A 24,471-nucleotide genomic window follows, 5' to 3' on the forward strand; every position below is an offset into this window, starting at 1 on the left:
AGAGCGGCTGCCAACACGTTCCCGGCCTCGCTTCTCGTTTTGCTCCGGAGCCGTTCCGTTTCTCATCCTTCCTTCTGCCTCCTTCAATCAGCGCGGCCCTCGTCGTTGTGGCTGTGATGTGGTTTGACACAGATCGAGCCTTCGCTCAAAGATCAGCGGCCGCGTCGAGTGCAGCTGCAGCAGAAGCGTTCCTGAAACAGGAAGCGCTTCGTTAACACAGCAGCGCTTTCAATTATCCACAGTCCAGCACATCAATCACCGCTCCGCCGGCGTCCGACGCCGTCGCATCCATTCACGGAGCGGAGAGTGAAAGGTCGCGCGTATAAACAAACATCAGCATCAGCGCCCACCGTGCACATGCTCAGTGACCTGGACTCGCTGCAGATTTCAGAATAAGAGCGGGCGGTGACGAGCAGCACCTTCACGCTCCGACAGCCTTTAGGGAAAGAACCTGGAGGAGAGGGACCACTTCTCCTCAGAACAACCCAGTGATCAGCAGATCACACAGGACACTCAGTTCCTCTGCTGATTCTGCTGCTTCCTCCCACGCTGACTTTTGAGGCTGCTGCTTAAAGTCCCACTTTCTCTGACTTAAACAAGCCGGTGGAGGCAGACGGCCTCTGGTTCCACTCTCCTTAAACTGATGGGCTCCTTTGGTGTGTGTGTGTGTGTGTGTGGGGGGGGGGGGGGGTGGCGTGTGTCCTCTCGGCCGCGGCCACGGGCGCCTGGAGAAGCGGGGACGGTGAGTTCCCACAGGCCGACATTAAGCAGCAGGAGCCATTTGCGGCTTCAACACCAGCGCAGAAAGAGGAAATTACTGGAGGGACGCAAGCAGAGGCAATGAGCACAGGAGCGAGGGGCTGCTGCGTTGGAGAGGAGGGCGCGTTGAATGAGAGAGCGATGCTGCACAGAGCGAAAAAGAGCAGTTTAGCCATTTGGCTGATGCCTCTTTTTCTCTGGAGCAGCTTTGGCAGAAGGAGCAGATGGAGGTTCAGGGGTCTGACTGGACTCCAGGCTGATGGACAGGGGTCAAAGCGTGAAGACACACACACACACACACACACACACACACACACACACACACACACACACACACACACACACACACACACACCCTCCAGGTCTGCATCCCCGCCTCTGAGCAGGACACACACCTGTCTGCAGACTCCCTTCTGTGGAACCCACAGACAGACAGAGATCCGTCCCTGAAGCTGCGACGGATTCAGTTTGATGGAGGGAGTGAATAGGACAGGCTCCATCCACACAAGGCCTCGACGCTGCACCCAGCAGCGCGTCCCTTCACACTGCCTGAAAGGCCTGAAAGGAAGCCAGGCCTGAAGAGCGAAGGCGCACGGATGAGGTGGGAACGGCGGTGAAGCATTTGCTCCGTACTGCGTTTCTGAAAATGCAGAAAATGGGACGAAAGCTCTCGTTTCAGCGGCCGTTTCCTCCAAAGCCAAGAAAAGATGGTGGTCAACATCAAGCGCGGAGACGTGAGGTTAATTCACGTGTCAGACGTAAAGCCTGGCGATGACTCACTGCTACGCGATTAATACACACCTTCTATTTCCAGCTGAAATCCGCTCCCACAGTGCAGCGATTCCTCCACCTCAAAACAGGAGAATCCCCGGGACCCACCATCGCTTTAACATTTACTATTATTATTATTATTAGCAGCAGTGAAGGCTTTTATTGTAGATTTCTGGCCTTGGAAAAATGAAGCAATGGAACGCTGTCCGTTTCACCTGCCTGATGGTCCAGCGTTCAGCGATCATCCCATAATAAGAGCAGGGGGCTTGAAGGAAGGAAAAGCCACCGAGCTCAGCATCAGCGTTAACACAGTCCTGCATCCGAGTGAGGCTGCGTTTCAGCTGACGGCTCTGGGAGCGTTTCTCCTGCATCACAGTCCAGCAGATATGTGATTCCAGCACACTTCCACAGTAATATCATTAGCAAACGTGGGTAAGTCATTAAAAGCTGACTGAAGGGCTTTAAAAGGTTAATTTATTTCCTAATCATTCTCCTTCTCGGAGCAATTATAATAAATTTTCATCTCCACGAGGAACTTTTCGTGTCACTTTCAGTTCGGAGACAGTCATGAGGAGGCTGAAAGCATTTGCATATGCACAGATTGATGTGTGACTTTGTGTGTGTGTGTGTGTGTGACTGTGTGTGTGCGTGTGTGTGCGTGCTTGTGTGTGTGTGTGCGTGCGCGTGTGTGTGCATGCGCGTGTGTGTTTGTGTGTGTGACTTTGTGTACTGTATGTGTGTGTGTGTGCGCGTGCTTGTGTGTGTGTGTGTGTGTGCGTGCGTGTTTGTGTGTGTGTAGGTGTGTGTGACTCTGTGTATGTGTTTGTGTGTGTGTGTGTGTGCGTGCGCGTGTGTGTTTGTGTGAGTGTGTGTGACTTTGTGTATGTGTGCGTGTGTGTGCGTGCTTGTGTGAGTGTGTGTGTTCTGCAGTTGGTGGTCTGACAGGCATTTCTCTTCCAGTTCCACACATAACCCCCACAGATGGTGCGGTCTGTCTGCGGCGCTGCCTGCAGTTTCCTTCTAATTCTTCAAGCTTGGCTCCAGGAGTGAAAGTGGAGCCACGTGTGTCCTTCTTACCTGTTGTAGATGTCGTCGTCCTCGCCTCCCCAGCCCCAGTACTCGTTCGGGAAGCCATTGATCTTTAGGAATTGTTTTTTACTCAGGCCTGAAACTCCTCCGAAGTAGCCGGCGTACGGCAGCCTGTGAAGGAGGAGGAAGAGGAGGAGAGCGGATGCATGAGTGAAGTGCTGCTGCTGCTGCTGCTGCTGCTGCTGCTGCTGAAGCTGATGCTGAAGCTGCTGCTGAAGCTGATGCTGAAGCTGCTGCTGCTGAAGCTGCTCTCACACTTGTTGTTTTAAACACAACTTTTGTTTTTTTCCTGAAGAGATGGATCTGAATTTCCATGTGAAGAACCTCTTCATGTAGATGTGCTGATGTAATTAATGTGTGTTTTCTGAGATGCGTTAAGTGGCTAATTTATGGCTAAGTGGATAATCCTCATCCATATATAATCCACTAAATGAGCCGCAGCCTCACTGTATACAGCCCTAAACAGATTACACACACACCGTCCGTGCGTGTCCTTCTCACCGCGAAGCAAGAAGGAAAAACATGTGTGTCTGTGGCTCTGAACATATTTTAGTTTGTTGACTTTCACTACTTTAAGTAAGATTAAAATAAAGGTTTATCAGTTTCTTTTTGTTATGACGCATCAACTGTACATGAAGACATGCTTTTTATTTAAAAGTCGTGGAACTGGTGAGGTGTCATCACACTGGAAATGTGTGTGTGTGTGTGTGTGTGTGTGTGTGTGTGTGTGTGTGTGTGTGTGTGTGTGTGTGTGTGTTCTCTCAAGCATATGACAGCTCCCTGTTTAGAGCTGACAAGCAGAAAGTAATGAGACATTATGCTTCTGCGCAACAACATGGTGACGAGTTTGTGTTTACATGTACATGTTTGAGTGAGCTTTCAGGACACACACTGGGGAGGAAGAAGAAGAAGAAGGAGAAGAAGAAGAAGGAGAAAAAGAAGAGGAGAAGAAGAAGGAGAATAAGAAGGAGGAGGAGGAAAAGATGAAGATGAAGAAATAGCAGAAGAGGAAGAAAGACACAGACAGACTGCATGTTTCTCTAAAACTTTGAGAGCTGTGTGTAAATCTTTTATTAAGTCACTCACTAGGAAGAGAATAAATAACCTGTAAGTATTGTGTGATATGTATTCATCCAGTCAGATGATTGGCCATTTAGGGACACGCAAAAAATATAATTGTATTTATACTGCAAAAGTAGTAAAAGTCTAAATGTTGGAGTAAATAGTTTTCTGAAAACATAATCAGATTATTCAGGTTTATATTATATCAGGTTAAAATCAACCAGCTACATTAGATGATTGTTTGTTGTACTTGATTACACTAATTATTCTTTATTTAGTGAATGTGTCGTGAATATTTTATGTCAGAGGGAATCACTTCAGCTGTGAAAACAAGTCTTCACCCATTTTTAACAACCGGCGTCTTATTGTGACGAATCACTTTATTTTCACATTTATGCTTTTTATAACTTTCTGTTTCCTTCTCTTTTCTGACTTTCTTCTTTGTTCTTTCTCTGATTTTCACCATGTATCTGGTCTTTGTGTATTTATTTGGTGGTTTTCAACTAATTAAGTTTAGGACCTTCATGACACGTCCTGTTCTTTATCGACCTGTAGACACGTTCTTACTATTACTTTACCACTGAGCCACAATAGGGTCACTGCCACCGCTGCTGGTGCATCGCTGCCTCACCTGAAGCCGAACTTGTCCATGGCGATGGCGAAGTGCCTGGGCTGCTCGTAGCAGTGGTACAGGTTGCGGTCGTCCATGGGGATCAGGTCCACGTCGCTGAAGATGAAGCAGTCGTACTCGGCGTCCTTCAGCGTCTCCGTGTAGCCCACGTTCAGGAGCTTGGCGCGGTTGAACGTGTCCTCACCCAACTGCAACACGACATCCACAAACAGTCAGTTATGTGTCAGGACACGAGGAGGGTGGAGGACGCTGCGGCTCCAACAGCGTGTTCTTATGAATGGAGACAATGTTCACGGCCACAGGCACCGCTGCCATGAACAACAGGAAGTGAGTCAGAACGAGCTTTGTCTCTGCTTAGTTTGTCCCAATAATCAAGTCAAGTGATGAGTCAATCCAGAGATAAGTGATGTGAAGATAATGATGAAACAATGGAACATTCACTTCTTTAAATGGGCTGTAACGTTTCATTTTATAAACTTACAGTTTTTATCGGTCGCGTTGACGCAGCCGTCCAGAAAACAACACAGTCTCTAACGGTTCACACACAGTTCACACTGACACACTGTTTGTTGGAAAATATGCATCAAAAAACTAAATTTTGCCTTCAAACATTACAACTTGCAACCAAGTATATGAACACGTCCAATCAGTCAACACAGTGGACAGCGAAATACAAACCACTGATCTCAGTGTGGATCAGTGCTTCATTGATCGTCATTGGAGCCTTTTGCTATTTGTTGTCATTGTAGTTTATGTCAACTTTACCTTTTATGCAAAAAATTGGATCCAGATGAAGAAATGCTTTGATTTACTGAATCCATGACATAAATTTTTCAAACTGTAGTAGAAACTGAAATATTGTAAATATTACAGAAAATACATGTAAACTAAAATACAGTTACGTCTAATGGAGGATGAGACACAGACACTGTTGATACTCAGTCTCTGCTTTAGACCTCTTCCATCCACTGTAAAGAAAAACGCGGACCTGGCACCATTTTAAAGTCTAAAGACTGAGAGCAAATTAAAGATTTCTGTAGAGGAGTGTCAAACAGGTGCTATGGTGAGTTCACTGGTCTTACTGTTTCTAATAGTTAGGAACAGATGGTTTCTCTTTGGTCATCAAAGCTAAAAAGTGTTAACTGTTTTTCAAAAGGGAGGAGAAAATGTATCAATTAATGAGAACGAGTTTACGCATTTGTTACATGTGTCTGATGCTCTGCTGGAATAGTGATGATGAAAATAAATGGAACCTAGTTATGGAAAACAGCTCAAAGCAACCAATAAAAAGTGTAATATTAATGTATTTACAGCAGATTCAGATTTTGTAACCTGCACTTTTACATTTTCTAGACATAACTGAAGACTTCACCAGCTCCAGCAGCGTCACCGGACCTCAGGGCTCAGCCAACATCACCTCAAATGGTGCTGATGCTGAAGATACAGTACGGTAAATACAGTATATATATACAGGACAGAGTGCATCTGTTTCTACTGAGCTCAGTCCTCGTGGAGCCAAGAGGTCAGTGAGGAACCTCTCTAACAGAAAGCGATGGGCTGTTCAGCAGCCAGATCACAATTCAGAGCCTTTGTGCTGTTAGTACCTGGAACGCGCATTAACAGACTGAGTCATCAGGACAATTTCCCCTCAGGAAATGCTTATGGTACAACGAGTCCTTTTATCTCCAAATGGCCTCAAGTCCCTCGGCAAGTGCGAGTACAAGCTTTTGATTCATAGACGCAGTCAGTGCAACAGCTGTGGAGCTGCTCCAGCCACGGAGTCCCTCTGCCTGTTACAAAGGGGATGGGAACTCTCTAAGTCAGGTCACACGAAAAGACAAGCGGAACCAGCGAGAGTGGAGGAAGCAAAGCAAACGGAAATCAGGCTCTTTATTACATAACAGTCTGAATATTTGGGTTTCTGGACTCAACAAAACAATAATGGACTTCAAAATATTTGTAAGTTTTGCCCTTTGCCTCTTGTAACAGTTAATAGTGCAACTTTACTGAAGCGGGAAATATATTCAACACAACTAAACCATTAGACTCGAACAAATGTGCTTTTTGCATTTTGCATTTATGCAAATGCAGCGATGATAAGGTGTCAGATGTGCAGAAAGGAGCCTCGCATGACAACATTAATGAGGCCGCGTGCAGCAATTTGGGAGTCGACGTGTGCCTCAGCGTCTGCAGAACAATGAACCTGCGCCGCACAGGCGCCGCAGCCACACATTTGCTGGTCATGAGGGAAAACCACCCACAGCAAAAGCCTCTGCACTAGATGCATTATCGCTTCATACGGAGCGTGAAACAAGCGTAATCCCACTGGTAAACCCACTAATACCTGAGATGTGGAGCTAATCCTTTGTGTAGGTAACAAATCTATTGTCTCAAATCCACTGAGTCTCCAAACATCTGGTAAAATGGCTGCTTTCACACCTCGAGGTTAGAGATAAAACAGAGCGAGACTCACACTTCATAACAAAAGACATGCGTTCAGTAATAAAATCAGACGGGTCCATGGGTCGCACCAGCGCCGCTCCCAGTTCCCGGCGAACACTCACACAGATATGAGCTGGAAGAAAAACAACTGTCCAGAATCCGACGACTCAATTAGAAAGGAAACAACGTTACAGCGTCCATTTCTCATGTTTTGACGCGTCGCTGTCAGAAGCGCAGCGTCCTGGCTCCTCAGAGTGATTACATGAAGCAGGGATCAATACGCACCTCCGCTCCAGAATCGTATTACTTGCTTCTTTAGTATCACATGCATCAAGACTGGAACTGAATTCATATGGTGCATGAAGAATATTATGGGCTGCATCACATGATACATTCAGTATATGTGAACTTTAATAAAGAATAAATATGATATAACATTACAGTAGTTCAGCAACTGATCACAGAAAGGTTGCTGCATTTGCGCAGATTTCAACCTGTGCATCTAAAATCAAGCACGTTGGGACAAAAAGAGACGATTTTGGAATGCTGTTCGCATGTAGACAAGCTCATGTCTGACCTTCACCATAAACTGTGTGATTCCAACAGCATCGTTACTGGACTTCATTCTCATTAACTGCTTCCAGAACGTAAACTAAAACGATGACATTACCTTTTACTGCACGCAAACGGAAGCGCCGCTGACTGGCGTTTGAATGCGTGTGGGACGGCGTGCGTCTTATTTTGAAGCTGTGATTGAAGTTGTTTTCTTGGCTTCTGAACTCATTATTTAGACGTGGAGACTTTAAAGGTGTTTAAAATGTACAGATCTGTCAAAGCGTCGGGCAGAAGACGCCGATGCCGCGTTCTCTGACGCTCAGACTCGCTGCTGCCTCCGCAGTGGTTTTTTAATACTGGAGCGTTTATTTTGTGGACGCAGGAACATGAGTGGATTATGTTTTCTTCTACTTCAGGCTGTTGTTTTCTGACCAAAACTAAACTAAGTATTTCTCCGGCACTGGAACAAACTGTTCAGACACAATTCGCCTGCACCGGCCCAGAGGGGACGATAAAAGCGTTCATGTGTGAATATTTGACAAATCAACAAATTACATCTCGACAGGCTGAGATGCAGGGACGACTCTCCAATTTAGCGGAGGGCGATTTCTGGCCGCGCATTTGCAATTTCACAGGCGCCTTTTTAACTCTGAAGGACATTTGTGCTCCATTAAGGTTTGATGGGGCTGCACGTAATGCAGCCTGCGTCTGCACGCAATGCAGCCTGCGTCTGCGCATAATGCAGCCTTTGATGTATGTAATGCAGCCTGCGTCTGCAGCCTGCATCTGCACGCAATGCAGCCTTTGATGCACGTAATGCAGCCTGCGTCTGCGCGTAATGCAGCCTGCGTCTGCGTGTAATGCAGCCTGCGTCTGCATGTGATGCAGCCTGCGTCTGCATGTGATGCAGCCTGCGTCTGCGCGTAATGCAGCCTGCGTCTGCATGTGATGCAGCCTGCGTCTGCGCGTAATGCAGCCTGCGTCTGCATGTGATGCAGCCTGCGTCTGCGCGTAATGCAGCCTGCGTCTGCATGTGATGCAGCCTGCGTCTGCGCGTGATGCAGCCTGCGTCTGCATGTGATGCAGCCTGCGTCTGCATGTGATGCAGCCTGCGTCTGCGCGTAATGCAGCCTGCGTCTGCATGTGATGCAGCCTGCGTCTGCGCGTAATGCAGCCTGCGTCTGCATGTGATGCAGCCTGCGTCTGCGCGTGATGCAGCCTGCGTCTGCGCGTGATGCAGCCTGCGTCTGCGCGTGATGCAGCCTTTGACGCACGTGAGCAGAGGCCTCAGCCTAGCGTGGAGGACTTCAGGTCAGGCATCGGATGCACAGGATCTCACCGCTTATGAGAGGTGATGCTCAGTCTGGACAGGCTGCGTCTCGCTCCTCCGCTGTCATACGCTCCTCTGTGTTTACCATCGAGCTCTGTCTGCGTTTGTTGAAGCCTTTTCAGTAAAGACCAGTGCAAAGAGTAAAACTGCCAGAACAAGGAGTCAGACTAAGGGAAATGATCACTGATCTTGGACGCAGCCTCACTGGGTAAAGAGCAAACCTATGACTGGAGAGGAACCACTGGGTCAGAGCCCAGAACCAACCACAGCCTCCCTGGGAGACTGTGGCTCCAGAACCCGGACACACGATGGGAGCAGACTGACCTGAAGGAACCAGGACTTGGCCCCAGGCCACAACAACTACTTTGCTGTAATGACTTTCCGGCAGTTTGGACGCAGAGGAGCTCGGACATAAAAGAAAAGGCAGAGCAATTCAATTACTACCGGATTCCGACATCAACACAACAGCCAGCGACGAAACAATGAAGCGAGTCATTCTCTGCGAGCAAATAAGTAGAAGACAACACTTTATTATAAACGGTACAGGATGCGCTGCTTTATTGCAGGACTTTGAGACAAGTAGTTATTGTGTGGAGTTTCATACAGTTCTGTTTCATTTGCGCTAACACTTATTCCTAATTAAAGGGTGTAAAGATTCGAAAGGTTTGCTGAAAAGGCCAAATAATCTCAAGAGGCCCATTTTGAAAGAACAGAAATTCTGACTCAATGTAACATAGAGCAGGATTCAGTCACAGCTTTAATGTGAACAAACTGCTCAACGAGAGATCTGGACTATCAACAATAAAACATCAGCTCGACAAAATACAGTACGTCATGAGTAGAATGGTCAGAGAAACAGATGGATAAAATAGAGAGAGGGAGGAGAAGCTGCTGATGACAAGAGAAACGACAGCAAAGGTTAGCGCTGCCTCCAGGGGCCGGGCGACATGTGTCACTCATCCACACAGACATGCGCAGACACACAGACTGCCCACGCCACAGCAGGACGTCAGGGAGGCGCAGGGCAAAGAAGCAAACGCACCCGACACAGCGGCAGACGGTTGTGAGACCTGCGAGCTCGACGCTGGAGTGGACCCTGAACGCATCGTGACAAGGCCCTGAACGCATCATGACGTGGCCCTGAACGCATCGTGACGTGGCACTGAACGCATCGTGACGTGTACCCTGAACGCATCGCCTTGTGAAGTGGACCCTGAACGGATCGCATCGTGAAGTGGACTCTGAACGCATCGTGACATGGTCCCTGAACGCATTGTAATGTGGACCCTGAACCCATCGCATCTTGAAGTGGACCATGAATGCATTGTAAAGTGGACCCTGAACGCATCGTGTCCAACATGCCTGTAAACTGATTGTGCCCTGGAGTCTATGACCGACCATGAGTGATGGAGGCGAAAATGACCGGAAAAAACCCAGAAATGTCTCATTTAGCAATAAACACGTGTGACACATTACGATGAGTAATTATTAAGAAACATCACATGACTCAACATTTCCTTAAATCCACACAGAAACTCTGCATCTCCATACAGCACGATGACTCATTCCTCCCTCATTACGACAGCGTCTTCTCCAACTTTGGTGAAAGTTTGAGCTCAAGCGAATGAACCACGGTGAGTTTTTCTCCATCTCACTGCGAGGATCAGGAAACGTCCTCCTGCCGCAGCCGAGAGGCAGCGATGAGGTTTCTCTTCACGTTGGAGCTGAAATCATTGTGGTTTGAAAGCTGGATGCAGAGACTGAGTCATGGAGGAGATGAGGCCTTCGTGGCTCCAGGTAAAGACTCGTGGAGTCACAGTCACCGCTCAGCGTTTGGTCTCAGACCAGGACTCCGCCCTCCGTCGTCCTCCCGTGGGATCCGCTCCGTCTGAACCAACAGAGAGGAATCAGACCTCCCACTGAGAGTCACCACTGTGAAGCAGCTCTGACAAAAACAAGACGAGCCGATGAGGAGCTGTGCAGCAGCGATGAGTCCTATCATCTCATTGCCTTCTGCTTTTCTTCAGAAACATCTTCAGCCTCACTTTCTTTGCCTCCATCCTCCTGTTCTTCCTTCTCGTACAGTATCTGATGTTTCCTTCACAACTACGCTCCTTCTGTCTTTCTTCCAACGGGGCCTTATTAATTTGGGGCAGACACCATTTGTCACGGTTCTACTTCCTGGTTCCTGCAGATCCTCCTCATTTCTTTCCTCTTTTCCTTTTTACAGTCTCGCTTCAGAAGCAGACATTTTGCACCACAGACATTTTTAACTGTAGCTTCAGATTTTCTCCTTCGTGTCATTATCTACTCGCGGAGGTTTCTTAATCATGTTGATTAACCTTTCCGTCATTTGCTGCACCTGGTCAGAATAAGAATGGGCCTCTTTGTGACCTAACGTCTGACGGATCAACCGGTGACACCTTTTCAGAGTAATTAACAGCTTCTGCACCTCCTGCTCGGAGCCGCTGCACGTTGCAGCTCTTCCCGACAATCAAATTAAGCTTACATCTGCTGCTTTTGCCATCAAGAGGCTGTAAGGACAAGTATGAGGATCTAATCAGAGCCAATCGCCGCCTGAGGAGGACTGATTAATTATTATGTTGGTGGGAAGCAGAGCTGGGGAGTTGTCAAGGTTTCAGTAACACAGCTGCAGAGTAATGGGGAACGAATACCAATCACGTCTAATTAGAATAATTTACAGTAAGTGATACCAGCCATCAGCACCTTTCTCGTCCCTGTTTACTGATTCCATGACGTCACCGGAGGCAGACGGACTCGTCATGCGTCGTATTTTGAGCTCCGTGCAGACTGACAGCGTGATCTACGGGGATCTACAGCGGCTCCATATTATTCATAGCCACGAACAGCTGGGGTCACAGCGCGGTCGCTCTGGGAGAGGCCTCAAATAAATAAATCTCAGCGCCTTCAGCTGAAACTCTTCCAAGTGAATCAAGTGCCACATATTAAGTCAGCGTCTGCGGAAGCACATGGAGGAGCTGTAAACCTCGTTCACACGGATCTGTAGATCTACTGTAGCTGGAGAACACGCGCTGCGATCAGCTGACGCGGGTGCTGTGAGAGGAGAACCGTCCACCTGCAGCAGGACGCCAGGCTTCCAAACACCACACGCTGAGAACCATGAGGTGGAGCGAGGTTCTGCTCGCTCAGAAAACGGTCCCAGAATTCTGTGCCCACTGGGACAAACAAATACATCACACCAGACGCTGCCACTGCTTCAACTCATAATGTGTGTTTTACAAAAGGAAGGAGGTTTTAAACTGACCGCAGGCTGTGACCTTTGACCTTTTGTGCTCACAGGCTCCTCAGCTTGGGGCGCAGCAGGACCGACCGCTGGTGTTTGTGTTTGCTGGTGAAGACGCAGTCAAAGTGAGGAGGACCTGGTCCCAACCACAGGAAACCCATGAAACAACCAGTGTTTTGAAGCTCACAAACCGAGGCTGGAGCGCATCATCTTACATGTAGCATCGCGCTCATGGAGGTCTCCACAAAGGCGCCTCAGGGGTGCGTTTAGGGACCTTACAGAGCGTGGGTCATCTGTGCATTAGACACAAGTGCAGACGGGCGTCATTTTAAGTCAAGGCTAGATGATCACAATTGTTATTGTTGGCGACAATGGAACAAAAAGAAGGCAGAGAAAGCGTGTGATGAAACAAATGCTGTCCTGAAAACTGGAAAGCTGTTTAGTTCACTCTACTTCCCCTCGGAGGCCGTAATCCTTCCCACTTAAAACACACGTGAAGACTTTTAGTTGCTTTGAAGTACCTTAATGCTCCTAATAAGTATGCAGACACACTCTCCTTCTGTCAAAACACACCCACTACAGTCTAAACCCTCTCTAAGCAGTCTGTTCTACAGATTTCCCACTTTTCATAAATTCAGAGAAATCTGGATGTTTTACTTCCCACCTCATAATCAGCTCAAACTATCCTCACCTCCGACTGCAGCGATTTAAGGATGGAGACGCTGGAAATCGACTCCCAGGACTGGCACGCGATCAAGCGGAGCAGAGATGAGCGAGAAAGACGATTACTGACGGGGCAGAAAACGCAAATATCCAGCGGAAGCTAAATGAATGGGTGGGTTTATAAGATCATTTACTGTAACACACTGCAGATCACAGGGACCCACAGCGTCTTCTTATAGATGCAGATGTTCAGAGGCGGCAGCTCAAGGATGACGTCACCTCATCAAAACATGGACGATGGTTTAAAAATATCAGCGAGGTTAAAACGAGCTTCAGACTAATACTAAGAAATAGGATTGGAATTAAATATACTCAAGTCAGATCTGTCAGAAGGCAGAATCCAGACAGACGAGTTACTGGTGTGAAACATAACATGGGGGAGTCTGATAACAGTGGCGAGTGAGCGTCTTTAGTTCCCTCCGTTAGTGTCAGAAATCGTTTTTAAACCTCTCAACTCATCCACTAAAACTATGCCGTTCGTTTCTTCACTTCCTTGCTTTGAAAGTCGACACAGGCTTCATGTAAGATAATTACATAGAAACAAAACGCTCATCAGTTTCATTTGGTCCAACGCTGGAGCGTGAACGCTTGATTACAAAGTCTGTAATGATTCACTGATTATTTATCCAAAAACGCGGCACAGACGCGACATGATCTGAGCACAGGAGCCGAGCAGCTCCATAAACAACCCCATTAAGACACTCAGAGTCTTTCCTCTGTGTTTGGAGGCTTTCATGAAAGGAAAATAAAGGCCTGCAGCCGTGACAAACGCGCCTTCATCCGCTCATAGAGACAAGAAGCAGGAACGAGCAGCAGGCGACACGTCACCGCCGTCTGGGTGGCGTCGCTGTGTCCGACCCGGTTACGACTGGGCACCGGAACCTCAGATTGATGAGATAAGTGGTGCTGGACCTCCCGGGCTGCACCACACGCTCCCTCTCACCTCGCTCTGCAGTGATCAACCCGCGCCCCAGCACGTTCACGGCATTTCCTTTATTAGAAACGGAGAACGTCTGGTCCAGTCCCACCGGCCCTTGGTGGCTTTTATGGAGCCTCCTTAAGCCTTGACTTGGCCTCACTATCCTGTCTCCATATGATAAGGCAAACAGGCCTGAGTCACCGCTGGGAGACGCTGAGGCCATTTGACTAAAGGTTATTTTAAGATAAATGTCACTGTTGCTGGAAGACTTTAAAAGTCTCCTCTGAATCTCCTGTTTTAAGGAGTAAAAAGGCTCACACCGTTCCATAACGTTTGATGATGATGCCTATATGTGACTGTGCTGCGCAGTGCAATATGTAAATCCACCAAATGCTATTCAATTAATAATTCACCAGCTTGTCATTCAGGTCAATTGCCCCTGTGTTTTCCAGTCGGTGCTACACCTGGTAAGTGGCTGTTGAGGAAGCTCATGGTAATAAGCTCAGTGTAGGAAATGAGAGCACTGGTCCCAGTAGGGCTGGAGCCTTGGAGTGTGATCAGGGCGCCGTGGGAAATGAGTTTGCAACCATCTGCCTGCTCTTGTCTCAATATGTTCACAAATGTGCAGACGAAACTATGCCCGTCCTCGGCCAAAGAAATCCCAGGGAACAGACTGCTGGCCATGATATGTCTCAAAGAAAGAGGCAAGCGGCAGACTGAACAGGGAAGAAGGAGAAGAAGAAGGGAGGAGGAGAAGAAGAAGAAGAAGAAGAAGATGAAGAAAGAGCAGAAGAAGAAAAGGATGAAGACGTAAAAGAAGGAGCAGAAGAAGAAGAAGATGAAGAAAGAGCAGAAGAAAGAGGAGAAAGAGAAGGAGGGAGAAAGAAAAAAGATGAAGAAAGAGCAGAAGAAGAGGATGAAGAAGTAAAAGAAGGAGCAGAAGGAGGAGAAGGAGAAGAAGAAGATAAAGAAAGAGCAGAAGAAGAAAAGGATGAAGAAGTAAAAGAAGGAGCAGAATGAGGAGATGAAGATGATGAAGAAGAAGGAGCAGAAGGAGGAGATGAAGATGATGAAGAAGAAGGAGCAGAAGGAGGAGATGAAGATAATGAATAAGAAGAAGGAGCAGAAGAAGGAGAAGAAGAAGAAGAAGAAGAAGAAGAAGAAGAAGAAGAAGAAGAAGAAGAAGAAGAAGAAGAAGAAGAAGAAGAAGAAGAAAAGGAAGAAGGAACAGACGAAGGAGAAGAAGAAGGGAGGAGGAGAAGGGGCAGAAGAAGATGAAGAAAGAGCAGAAGAAGAAGATGAAGAAGTAAAAGAAGGAGCAGAAGGAGGAGATAAAGATAATGAAGAAGAAGAAGAAAAAGGAGCAGAAGAAGATGAAAGAGAAGAAAGAGCAAAAGAAGAAGATGAAGAAGCAGAGGAAGGAGCAGAAGAAGAAGATGAAGAAGAAACTGTCGCTTTAATCAATAACTGCCTCTTCCTTCTCATTTAAACAGTGTGTTTTACAGCAGTAAACCGCTCCACTAGTAATTAACAATCCAATTAGCTTCAAAAATTAAATCTTAATGAAAACCAATTTCCAAGAAATGGGATCTGACCTGCGGTGCCGAGCGTTAAAGCCCTTTTGAGAGGGATGTTTCATTTGCAGAAAGTTTGCAGCAGTGGATTATAATGGATTTGATTTAATATCTTTGTTTTGGATTTGGAGGAATTGGTTTGATCATAAGAGGCTTAGGGTGAATTAGTTCAACCTTCTTTTTCAGGAGGTCTGTGGATATTAATACCGGGCACAGGTCGCTGTCATATTTATTGCATTGGCTGGATTTGTTGCTACTGTGTGTCGTCATCCGTGCCTTCGCCGTGGGCCGACGTGGGGCTGAAATCCCTGAATAATATGCGAGGACATGGCGCGATATGATGCGACCTCTGGTCAGTTTATAATTAAAGCCCAGTGGAGGCTGCGCTGCACTCTGCAAGGCTTTAAAGGTCATCGGAACGAAGGGGGGAGGATAAAATGCTGGTGGGAAATGGCTTTACAGAACCTCAGTGAGCGGGTAACAGCCTGTGACCTTCCTCTCCCCGGTGCATATTTACCATGAATTAGGCTCAAACACAGAAACGAGAGCCATGTAAACCAACACGAGGCACGGATTCAATTCAATTAACCTGACGCCGCGTGAACGATTCCAAACCTTAAGGACAATTTCACTGAATTTGATTGTTTTAGCAATTCTCCAGTAAAGACCGAATCCTGACTTCTTCATGTGTGTGTGTGCAGCCACAACAAGTGGACACGCCTTCATCCCCAGACCTTAAAACCTGCAGACCCTGACGACAGCAGGATGTAGAGACAGCGACATCTCGCTGTAAGTGTGGATCATTGTCTGTAACTTAGAGAACGGCAGGTAAGTAACGGCGAGGTGAAGTGGCTCCTCGGCTCTGGGAGGTCCTGGCAGCCTGACATCCATCATGTGGGAGAACAGCCATTACTCCAACACACGGCGCTGGTTCTCCAGCTGCTGGAGAGGGAGCAGGAACGTGAAGGGAGCACGAGGAGGCAGAGAATAAACAAAGACGAGGCTCCAGAGGCTCCAGTTCCACAGCAATGCGTCCAAACAGTCAGCGTTTGAACGGTCCAGTTATACGGAGCAACGTGGTGCAGAATCAGCAGTAAAAGCGTCCATCTCTTGTCAGAAATCAATTTAGGATCTGACCCCTGGCAGCTGAAGGATAAATCTAACACTTACACCTTGGCCACATTAAGTGCATTGGGTGTGAGATCAGCGTTACTCTGAGACCACTCTTGGCTGAAGTGTCCTGCACCCATCGACTGATGCGTCCGAGGAGCAACGCGACCTCACGCGAACTCACGCGACCTCACGCGACCTCACGCGACCTCACGCGACCTCACGCTGACGCCCGAAGGACAAGACGGAGCAACGGCGGCGACCGCTCGAGGCTCAAACACCCCCCACCCCTTCCCCTCCGCCTGCTTTGCTTCCCTGAACACATCACGCTTCACCTGCTGAGACCTTGACAAGAACAATATCAGAGCCGTGGTGCAAAAATCAATAGGTGTTGTTTTTTTGTTTTTAAGATCGCCGGCCGCTATCGACAGAGGTTTCATTATGGAGCTGCGCCTGTTTATGTCCCGCTGGATTTCCTCATCAACATGTCGGATGCTTTCCCTCCAGACAAAGCAGGTGAAGGTCAGTCGGCTCATAACTCGCCTCGTTGCCGTTACACTGCGGCCGCATCATTGGCCGTTTACACTGAGCATCAACAGGACGCTCCCGTCCTTGACGACTGCATGTGGCTTCACACGCACGGCTGTTTACAGCTGACTGATGAGCTCTCCTCACAGCACCTGTGCACCCCCCCCCCCACACACACACACACCGCCCCCCCTCTGAACCCAAATGGATGAGGACTGCTTCTATGGTGTTCCCCCTGCGTTGCCATGACGATCAGCGTTAACATGCTGCAGGTTTGTCTGGAAGCAGAGAAATAACAGGATGCCACGCGTTCCCATCTCGCTTTGAAATCGCACTCTGCAGCCGTTAGGAACAAATTACAATAAATGGAGGCATTTAGGAGCAATTTCCCCAACAATTACAACCAACTGTATTTTCTTCCTCATTCGACCTGTGTGCTATATGTCTCCCGTCAGTTTTACACAGTGATCTTGTTCCCGCTGGTGAACTCCAACGCTGCTGACATCATTACAGCCCGTGCGCCGCTCGCCGGCGCCGATGAAACGAGGCCGCGCGCCCGGAGGAGTCGGAGGGGAACAAAAAAGCGCCCGTTGAACCAGCGATTTGCACGTTTTCAGGGAGCGTGGCTGTTGTTACACTGACGTCCTGCAGGGTGGATGACTGCACGACCTGAAATAATCTGACGTTCAGACAAACAAGGGGCAAAAATCCAAAGCCTGACGATTCAGCATCATCTGGAAGAAGAGCTTGAACGTTGTAGTTGATAAAAGGCTGCTGTTTATCTTCCACCGCTTCAACGGAGGATGGAAATCATGACTATGATCAGTTATAGGGCTGTTAAAACGGCCTCAGCTGATCCAGGCTTTGAACAGAGCTCCGGCCTCTTAAAGCTGCTCTGGGGTCAAACCTGACGTCTCATCATTATTCAAATCCAAACGGCCTCAGGAGCCAAACTACAACGTGTTGATTCACTAGGTCAAATATCTGAACGGCGTCTGCTGCCAAAGTGTGCAGTAGGACAGCGCCGGAGCAGAGCTGCAGCCGACCGGCCTCAGCGGAGTGTGTGTGTGTGTGGGGGGGGGGGGGGGGGGGGTCAGCAGAGGAAGGAAGGGCTTGAATCACAGTGACATTTCCAGGGCGTTCCAACGGGAGCCGTCATCCAGCTGTTCTCAGCACTCAGCGTAGCAAGGTCGTCAAGTTGGGAGGGAGGTGAGAACAGCGCGAACACCGGGAGGGAAACAACGGAGCAAACACAATCAGACAAACCATGAACCCAAGCGTCATGTGACCTGTAGCGTTAATAAAGACGACTCATCCTTCTGTCTCAGGCCCAAACGCTCAGGTCTGTTTCATGCTCCGTGTTTATGCTTCATGTTGGTGCGTCTGTCTGCGTCTCACTGTTAATGGGCGCCTGATTGAAAGGGAAGCGGGGGAAGAAAGGCTCGTTAAATTATGCATCACTAAAACGCTGAAATGTCAGTTCACCGCACCCGCTTCGCATTATGTCAGTGAACTTCCTCCACGTAAACACGCACGAACGCCTGCATTTTCTCCCTGGGAGCAACAACACCAGCAGTAGCTTTGTGAGATGTGTGACAGGTGAAATAAGGTGAAAAGGCCCAATAAAACTATTGTTGTTTTATCTGACTAGAATGAACACAGATGCTGCAGCGTCTGCTTCACTTTGGCTCATTTTAGTCTCTCTCCTTTATGAAATCTTCACACCAGCAGCACCGGAAAAGAGCAAAGGTCGACGGGTGAAGTGAAGATCGGAGGTGAGAGTGTTTTGACAGATCTCTCTCTCTTTCTCTCTCTCGCTCACAAACACTGTTTGAGTGCCCGTCTGGACCTTTCCTTGACCACTGCAGCGCCCGCTTCACCTCAAAGTCCAAACAAACCCAGACAGAAACCAGCGAGCTTTAATCCCTCCTGATCCGTAAGTGTCCACTTGGCGCCGGACGCGAAGCGAAGGCCGAGGCTCAGTTTTGATGCACGTGTGGTTTTATATAAGAAACAAGACTCTCTGACTTTGGCTCCTTTACCTTCACCTAGTATCTGCAGAGGCCTAGATGGTACCGATCCATCATTTCCAGCCCTCAGCTCCCATTAAAGCCATAACAGCAGATGGTGCTTGTTTCTTCCTCACTTCTGCCACTCACCCTCCTCCCCCGCGTTCCTTCTCACCTGCTCTCTCTCTCCTCCTCTCTGGGCCTCCCTCCAGTTCACACGCGGAGCCGACGGCCAACAAACAAACATTGGCCGTGGTTCTGTGCAGACGGGGGGACGCGGAGCAGCAGGACGGAACAGCGAGGCTGCTGCATCGCTTCCCCGCGCGACGCCCACTCGCCGCCGCCTCCGACGGCGACGCGACAGCTGCCGCAAACTGTGTGTCTGAGGGAAAACAAGAAGAAACGCCGGGCCCTGAAGGACGCGCGACATCACCTTCAGCCGCCGTAACGAGCAGATGACGGTTCAAACGTGACCTCTGACCTCTGCACTGACTCCATTGTGATGATGTGTTAATGACTTTCCCTTCAGAGCGCCGGTCGCGACTCTGGGGACGCGGCCGGATGCGACCGGAGGCCAAATGATCCCAGGCTCTGTTTTAAGAGGCTCCACACCTCCGCTCATTCAACACAGCACGAACGCGAGCACGAGGGAGAAGCGGCGCAGTGTGAAGGTCCCACCGCTCGCCGTGTCACGCGTCAGACCTGCGCCTCTCGGATCTGTCTCCGTCTGCCTGTCGCTTCCCGTCACACGTCCTCCTCCACTGTCTGGACGTTTACTCAGACCGACGTCCACGCGTTTACGACCTGAAACCAAAGTCGCCCGCAGAGTGAGTTTGTGCTGGCGATGACGCTGGAGCCGTGTGGGTGGTTGAGGACAGAGCGGAATAAAACCCACTTTAAACTAAGCTCTCCACCAACTTAGGAGTCAGAGTGGAGGACAGCTTTACAGGTAATTACATGCAGGTGCTGGGTCACAGTCTGAAGTGCAGGCGATGGAGTCGAGCGTGAAATTGTGGATGTCAACAATGAAACAAATCCATTTAATGTAATATCTGATACAAAGAAGGCATCACTCAAAGATCAAACACTGACCTCCTGCTCTAAAAGGATCAGAATCATCTGAGGTCAAGGACTGAATTCCCCCTTTAAATATGAGACACATTCAGCAAAGAGATGACGAGTCTGCAACTACAGGACGAGCAGGTGGAACCAAAGGCCCGTTCCACTGGGGGAGGGATTTAGGCGCGGCACCAAGACAACAGCGGAAAGGCAGAAGCAGAACCAGCCCGTCCTACCTGGTTGATGATGTAGATGCCGTAGTCGATCCGCTGCCGTCGGAGGATGGGATGGAGGTAGTGGAGCCAGTACTTCAGGTGGTTCTCCCTGTGGCGGAACGGGATGATGATGGCGACCTGGAGCAGAGACACAGACAGACTTCAGCTACTGTCAGACAGAGCTTGGACCCTGGCTTCTGTACAGTGAAGCTCCTGCTGATGGGAGGTGAAGCGTCAGGTGGAGGAGAGAGCGTTCTGCTGCGTGAAAAGCTTCTTTTTTTAAACACGGTTTGGATTTAATCCGAACCATCCAGCAAAAAGGCACAGAAGCTCATTGCTGCCTGGAATATTTAAAGATGCACAAGTGCTGATGGTTTTTATAAACGGCCTCGTGGCACCGCGTTAGCAGCATTAGCATATTGTCTGAGTGAAGCTATGACGGAGACAGACGCACGGCACAGACCTTCCATCTAGGCCGACAGTCGGGGGGGGAGTAGCGCCCCCCCTCCGTCACGTTGGGGTTCTCTTTCTGCACCCGTTCCATCGTCATCTGGGAGCTGAACTCAATCAACAAACGTCCCACTGAGGAGAGAAAGGGAAGGAGAACGGGGGAAGAGTTAGCAAAGATGGCAAAGATAAAAAACGAGCGGAGGACAAACACAGCTGATGACGGGGGGCGGAGGGAGCGCGGCGCTTCAAAGCAACACTGAACACGTATCAAAGCAACGCGAGCAGAAATAATGCTTCCAAGGGATGCGCTCTGTATAATGCAGCATTTATTAAGACGCACACGCTTTGGAAAATGTATATTCCATCAAAATAAACAAAGACTTTGAAGTCGGTGGGTGAAAACCCAACACAAGAGCTAATTACTGCTCAGTGATGAAGCCACAGCATATGTTCTAACACTAGGACTCCATCCATCACTCCTCCGGGAGCGAACGCATCAAATGCCGTCCACAGAAGGCGTCAGCGCGCCGGAGATTTAAGGGAAGAGCTGCCTTTAAATCTGTGGCACCTCATCCTGGCGTCGGTAAAATACGAGGCAGATTTTAACAAACCGCACTTTGATTGTTCGGGCCGTGCAAAGTGAAGTATGTGACTCATGAGAGCAACCGTGTTTATCAGTGTCAGACAATTTACAAAGCAGCAAATGTTTGAAAGACCAAAACACAGGGTTGCACGATTTTCCTCATTCAAGAGCTCTGAAAGCCCAGAAGAAGAATGTGCCTCCGTCACAAAGCTGGGCCGTAAATACCAGCGGTCTGTGTGATCATAACACCTTATTATAAGACAGGAGCACCTCCTCCTTCTCCTCCCGAACGCGTGACGACAGCACCATGACATCAAACACACGCTGGAGCGGCACGTGTTTTATTTACATGTGCTGCATTAATCAGAGCAGCTCCACATTCACAGCTACCAGGTAGTCTGCGTTGTGACATCTTCCACCCACCGTCTCTGATTTTTAAGCAAACATGGCTTCACAGGCCATTTTGTGCTTTATTTAGGTCACATCTTAATCCAGAACGTTGCGTGTTTCTAGTGCACTGTGTCTCTGCAGCTGCCAAGACTCCCTGACTGTAATACACTGTATAACTATAACATCACTGGAGCCTCAGCGGCTGCAGCGTCGCGTGCTGGATCTGGAAGCACAGATGCATTCAAGCCGTAATGGCTCCTCTGGAGGATTATCAGCGAGGTGCAGGATCCTGCTTTTCAAAATGCATCCAACATGCAGCAACAGAACAAATGCGCCGCACAGAACGCTGGGGAACGGGCGCGAGGGCGGAGGGAGCGCTGTCGCTCACGAATCCGCTGTGGCGACTGCAGAGGACGTGCTCGTTCGCACAGCGCTGATGGGCTCCTCACATTGAAGGTGGGCTGGCGCTGCCCGGTCCACTGGCTGCTGCCACCTCCCACCACTAACACTGGGTATGTTTGGATTTCACACAGCAGCACCCGGGCATTTACCTGCATCAGCACATGAAGATGCAGTGTCCGAGGGCACTTCCAAAGAGCCAACACCCTTTCAAAGTAAAACACTGACATCATCCATTTTTCTCTGCCACAGGAGACATGAATAATACACTGTGTGTACGAGATGTGATTTACTGCCCATGGAACAAAAAGAGCTTTTCTCTCTGCGGGTAGAGAGAAACAATAAAGCGGAGACGCCGGCGCAATTATCCAACATGCACACGTCTTATCATGCGCTCACACACACACACACACACACACACACACACACACACACACACACACACACACACACACACACAGACCAGGCTGTAAAGTACCACCTCCACCCAGAAACGAGGAACCGCTGCAGCAGACGGGAGCGTGAGGCGTCGGGTCACGAGTGGCACCAGGCGCCACTCGGCTCAACACGCGTGCTTCACGCAGAGCTGGAGGCTTGACTCTGTCGGCACCAAGTCACAGGTTCTGATCGAGGGATCAGTGAGCGGTTTCACGGTCTCTCGTGGTTCATGACACGGTCCATTCGCTCACAGGCGAAGAGGTGAACGGAGAGTTAAACCGTAAATACAAGGTCAAGGATTTACAACTACGATCTCTGTAGCTCCAAGCTAAGATGCTACTAGCACGACACACCTGAAACAGTGCAGAGCAAATAACATCTATATTAAAAACTACAAATATCTAAAACTGTTCAGCAATTAATTACTTCAGGTGCCACACAAACAGAACCCGACGGAGCAGCCGGACCTGTGACCGGGCTCAGAACACGACCGGCTGCTTGTTAATCAGCCGTTCTGCTGCTTCTCTTCCACTGAAGCCTCAACTGGAGCCGCATCGGACTCCGGGTTCTGGAGGACGTTCTGAGTTTATAATTGACTTTGGCTCTTTGGCCTCGGGACGAGACGAGCGGTGAGTCCGAGACGGTGAATAAACCGAGAGAAAGAAGAAAGAAAGAAGCAGGGGGCGAGCGAGTGCAGGGGAGGCACAGAGAGAGAGAGGAAGAGGCAGAGATTCCTTTTCTGCCTCCCACTGACACAGACTCTGTGACAATGGAGACTTTCAGCTCCCTGAATCTTATTAGCCGGGCCGCTCAGTCCTTCGCTTCCCTTTCTCTCCCTTTCAATCATTTACAAGTGCCTCTACCAGCTGTGGGCTGTAATTGCTATTCTTCCAGAGACGGGGCAGAAAGGAAGAAAAGGAGAAGTGGAAGAAGACAAAGACGGGAGGCAGCGAGAGGAGAAAAAGATGTGATGGAAGGAGAAAAAGTCAAGGAACTTCCCCCACGGACTTCACTTCAGCCTTGAATCACATTTACGATACAAACAGACGACTAACGTAATTATATGGTAATATTTACTGTATGAGTCAAACGCTGTGAAAACGCTCCTATAGGATTTAAAGGCGTGATTACTTCCTGAGCCTCAATCAGCGTCACACTTCAACACATGAGCTGCCATTAAACAAACAGTCACTGGAAAGCGATGTTTCAGCATCCGTGAGTTTACACAAACAGGCCTCAACAAGAACGTTATTAACCAGTGTGAAATTCAAGGAGGCTGATTAAAGTAATTACAGTAAAAACAAAAAAAGATTAGATATTCTGGGAAAAGTTGCTGACATGTAACAGTACTTTTATCAGCGTCCATTGAAGTCCTGCTCAGTGCTGCGTTCACTGGCAGCGATGCAGATCATTACCCAAACAAGCAGGCGCACGCACTTAATGGCAAGAATCCATACACACAGTGTGACCAGTCATTTGTTGTTGTTGGGAGATGGAAGAGGTTGGAAGTGGGGGGCACGGAGCAGATGGAGAATTCATGTAACACAACAAAGTCTGCTGGCACCAGAAACTGGGCGTGTGAAAGGAAGCGGGACCAGGAGGCATTGGACAACGACGGCGCCGCGAGCGAGAAGTAAATAAAGGAGAGCGATTGGGACCGGTAGATGTGAGAGCAGACGAACGCAGAGCGAAGCAGATGAAGGTACGCGAGGACACGTCGCCACAGAACAACACCTCCTGCTGGCCTTTAAACTAACTCTGCTGGGACTCGAACCCACAACCTATGGAGACACCAGCAGAACTTGTGGGTTGTCATCGTCCCGTCAGTCTGGACTGAAGCAGCTCCAGACGCCTAAACCTTTAGCTGGTGTCGACATCATCACTGGACCTGAGTGTGCGGCATCAGTGGGTGGGCCCATCTGTAAGAAAGCCTCTGATTGGCTGCAAAGAGGCTTTTCAATTCTCTGATTGGACGTCGGAAGAAGCGAGAGGCCTGAGGGGAGCCGAGAGTGAGGACAGAGGTTCCCGAACGCTTCTGTAACAGAAGAACTGGACGGAGACGCAGTCAAACGCTGATGTACTGTACTTTGACAGAACATGATTTGTGAAAGAAATTAAAAACCTTGTGAGAGCTGATTAGATTCACATTAAACACAGCTAAATCCTCAAA

At 48.8% G+C, this 24,471-nt stretch overlaps 1 protein-coding gene across 2 annotated transcripts in view; it reads right to left on the reverse strand.

Moving 5' to 3' along the window:
• b4galt2 (UDP-Gal:betaGlcNAc beta 1,4- galactosyltransferase, polypeptide 2) overlaps window positions 1-24,471 on the reverse strand; it is a 59,502-nt gene that overhangs the window by 9,233 nt on the left and 25,798 nt on the right. For both annotated transcript variants that reach the window (XR_003783653.3, XM_029130714.3), the window contains exons 3-6: window positions 20,505-20,623; window positions 20,063-20,179; window positions 4,313-4,500; window positions 2,608-2,730 (exon numbers count right to left, since the gene is read on the reverse strand). Coding sequence is in view for 1 of the 2 variants with exons in the window: in XM_029130714.3 (XP_028986547.1) it covers window positions 2,608-2,730; window positions 4,313-4,500; window positions 20,063-20,179; window positions 20,505-20,623 (547 nt within the window). In the remaining variant the exon portion in view is untranslated. The remainder of the gene's footprint in view (window positions 1-2,607; window positions 2,731-4,312; window positions 4,501-20,062; window positions 20,180-20,504; window positions 20,624-24,471) is intronic.

The sequence above is a fragment of the Betta splendens genome, chromosome 17 (assembly GCF_900634795.4).
Source record: "Betta splendens chromosome 17, fBetSpl5.4, whole genome shotgun sequence".
NCBI classification, from domain to species: domain Eukaryota; kingdom Metazoa; phylum Chordata; class Actinopteri; order Anabantiformes; family Osphronemidae; genus Betta; species Betta splendens.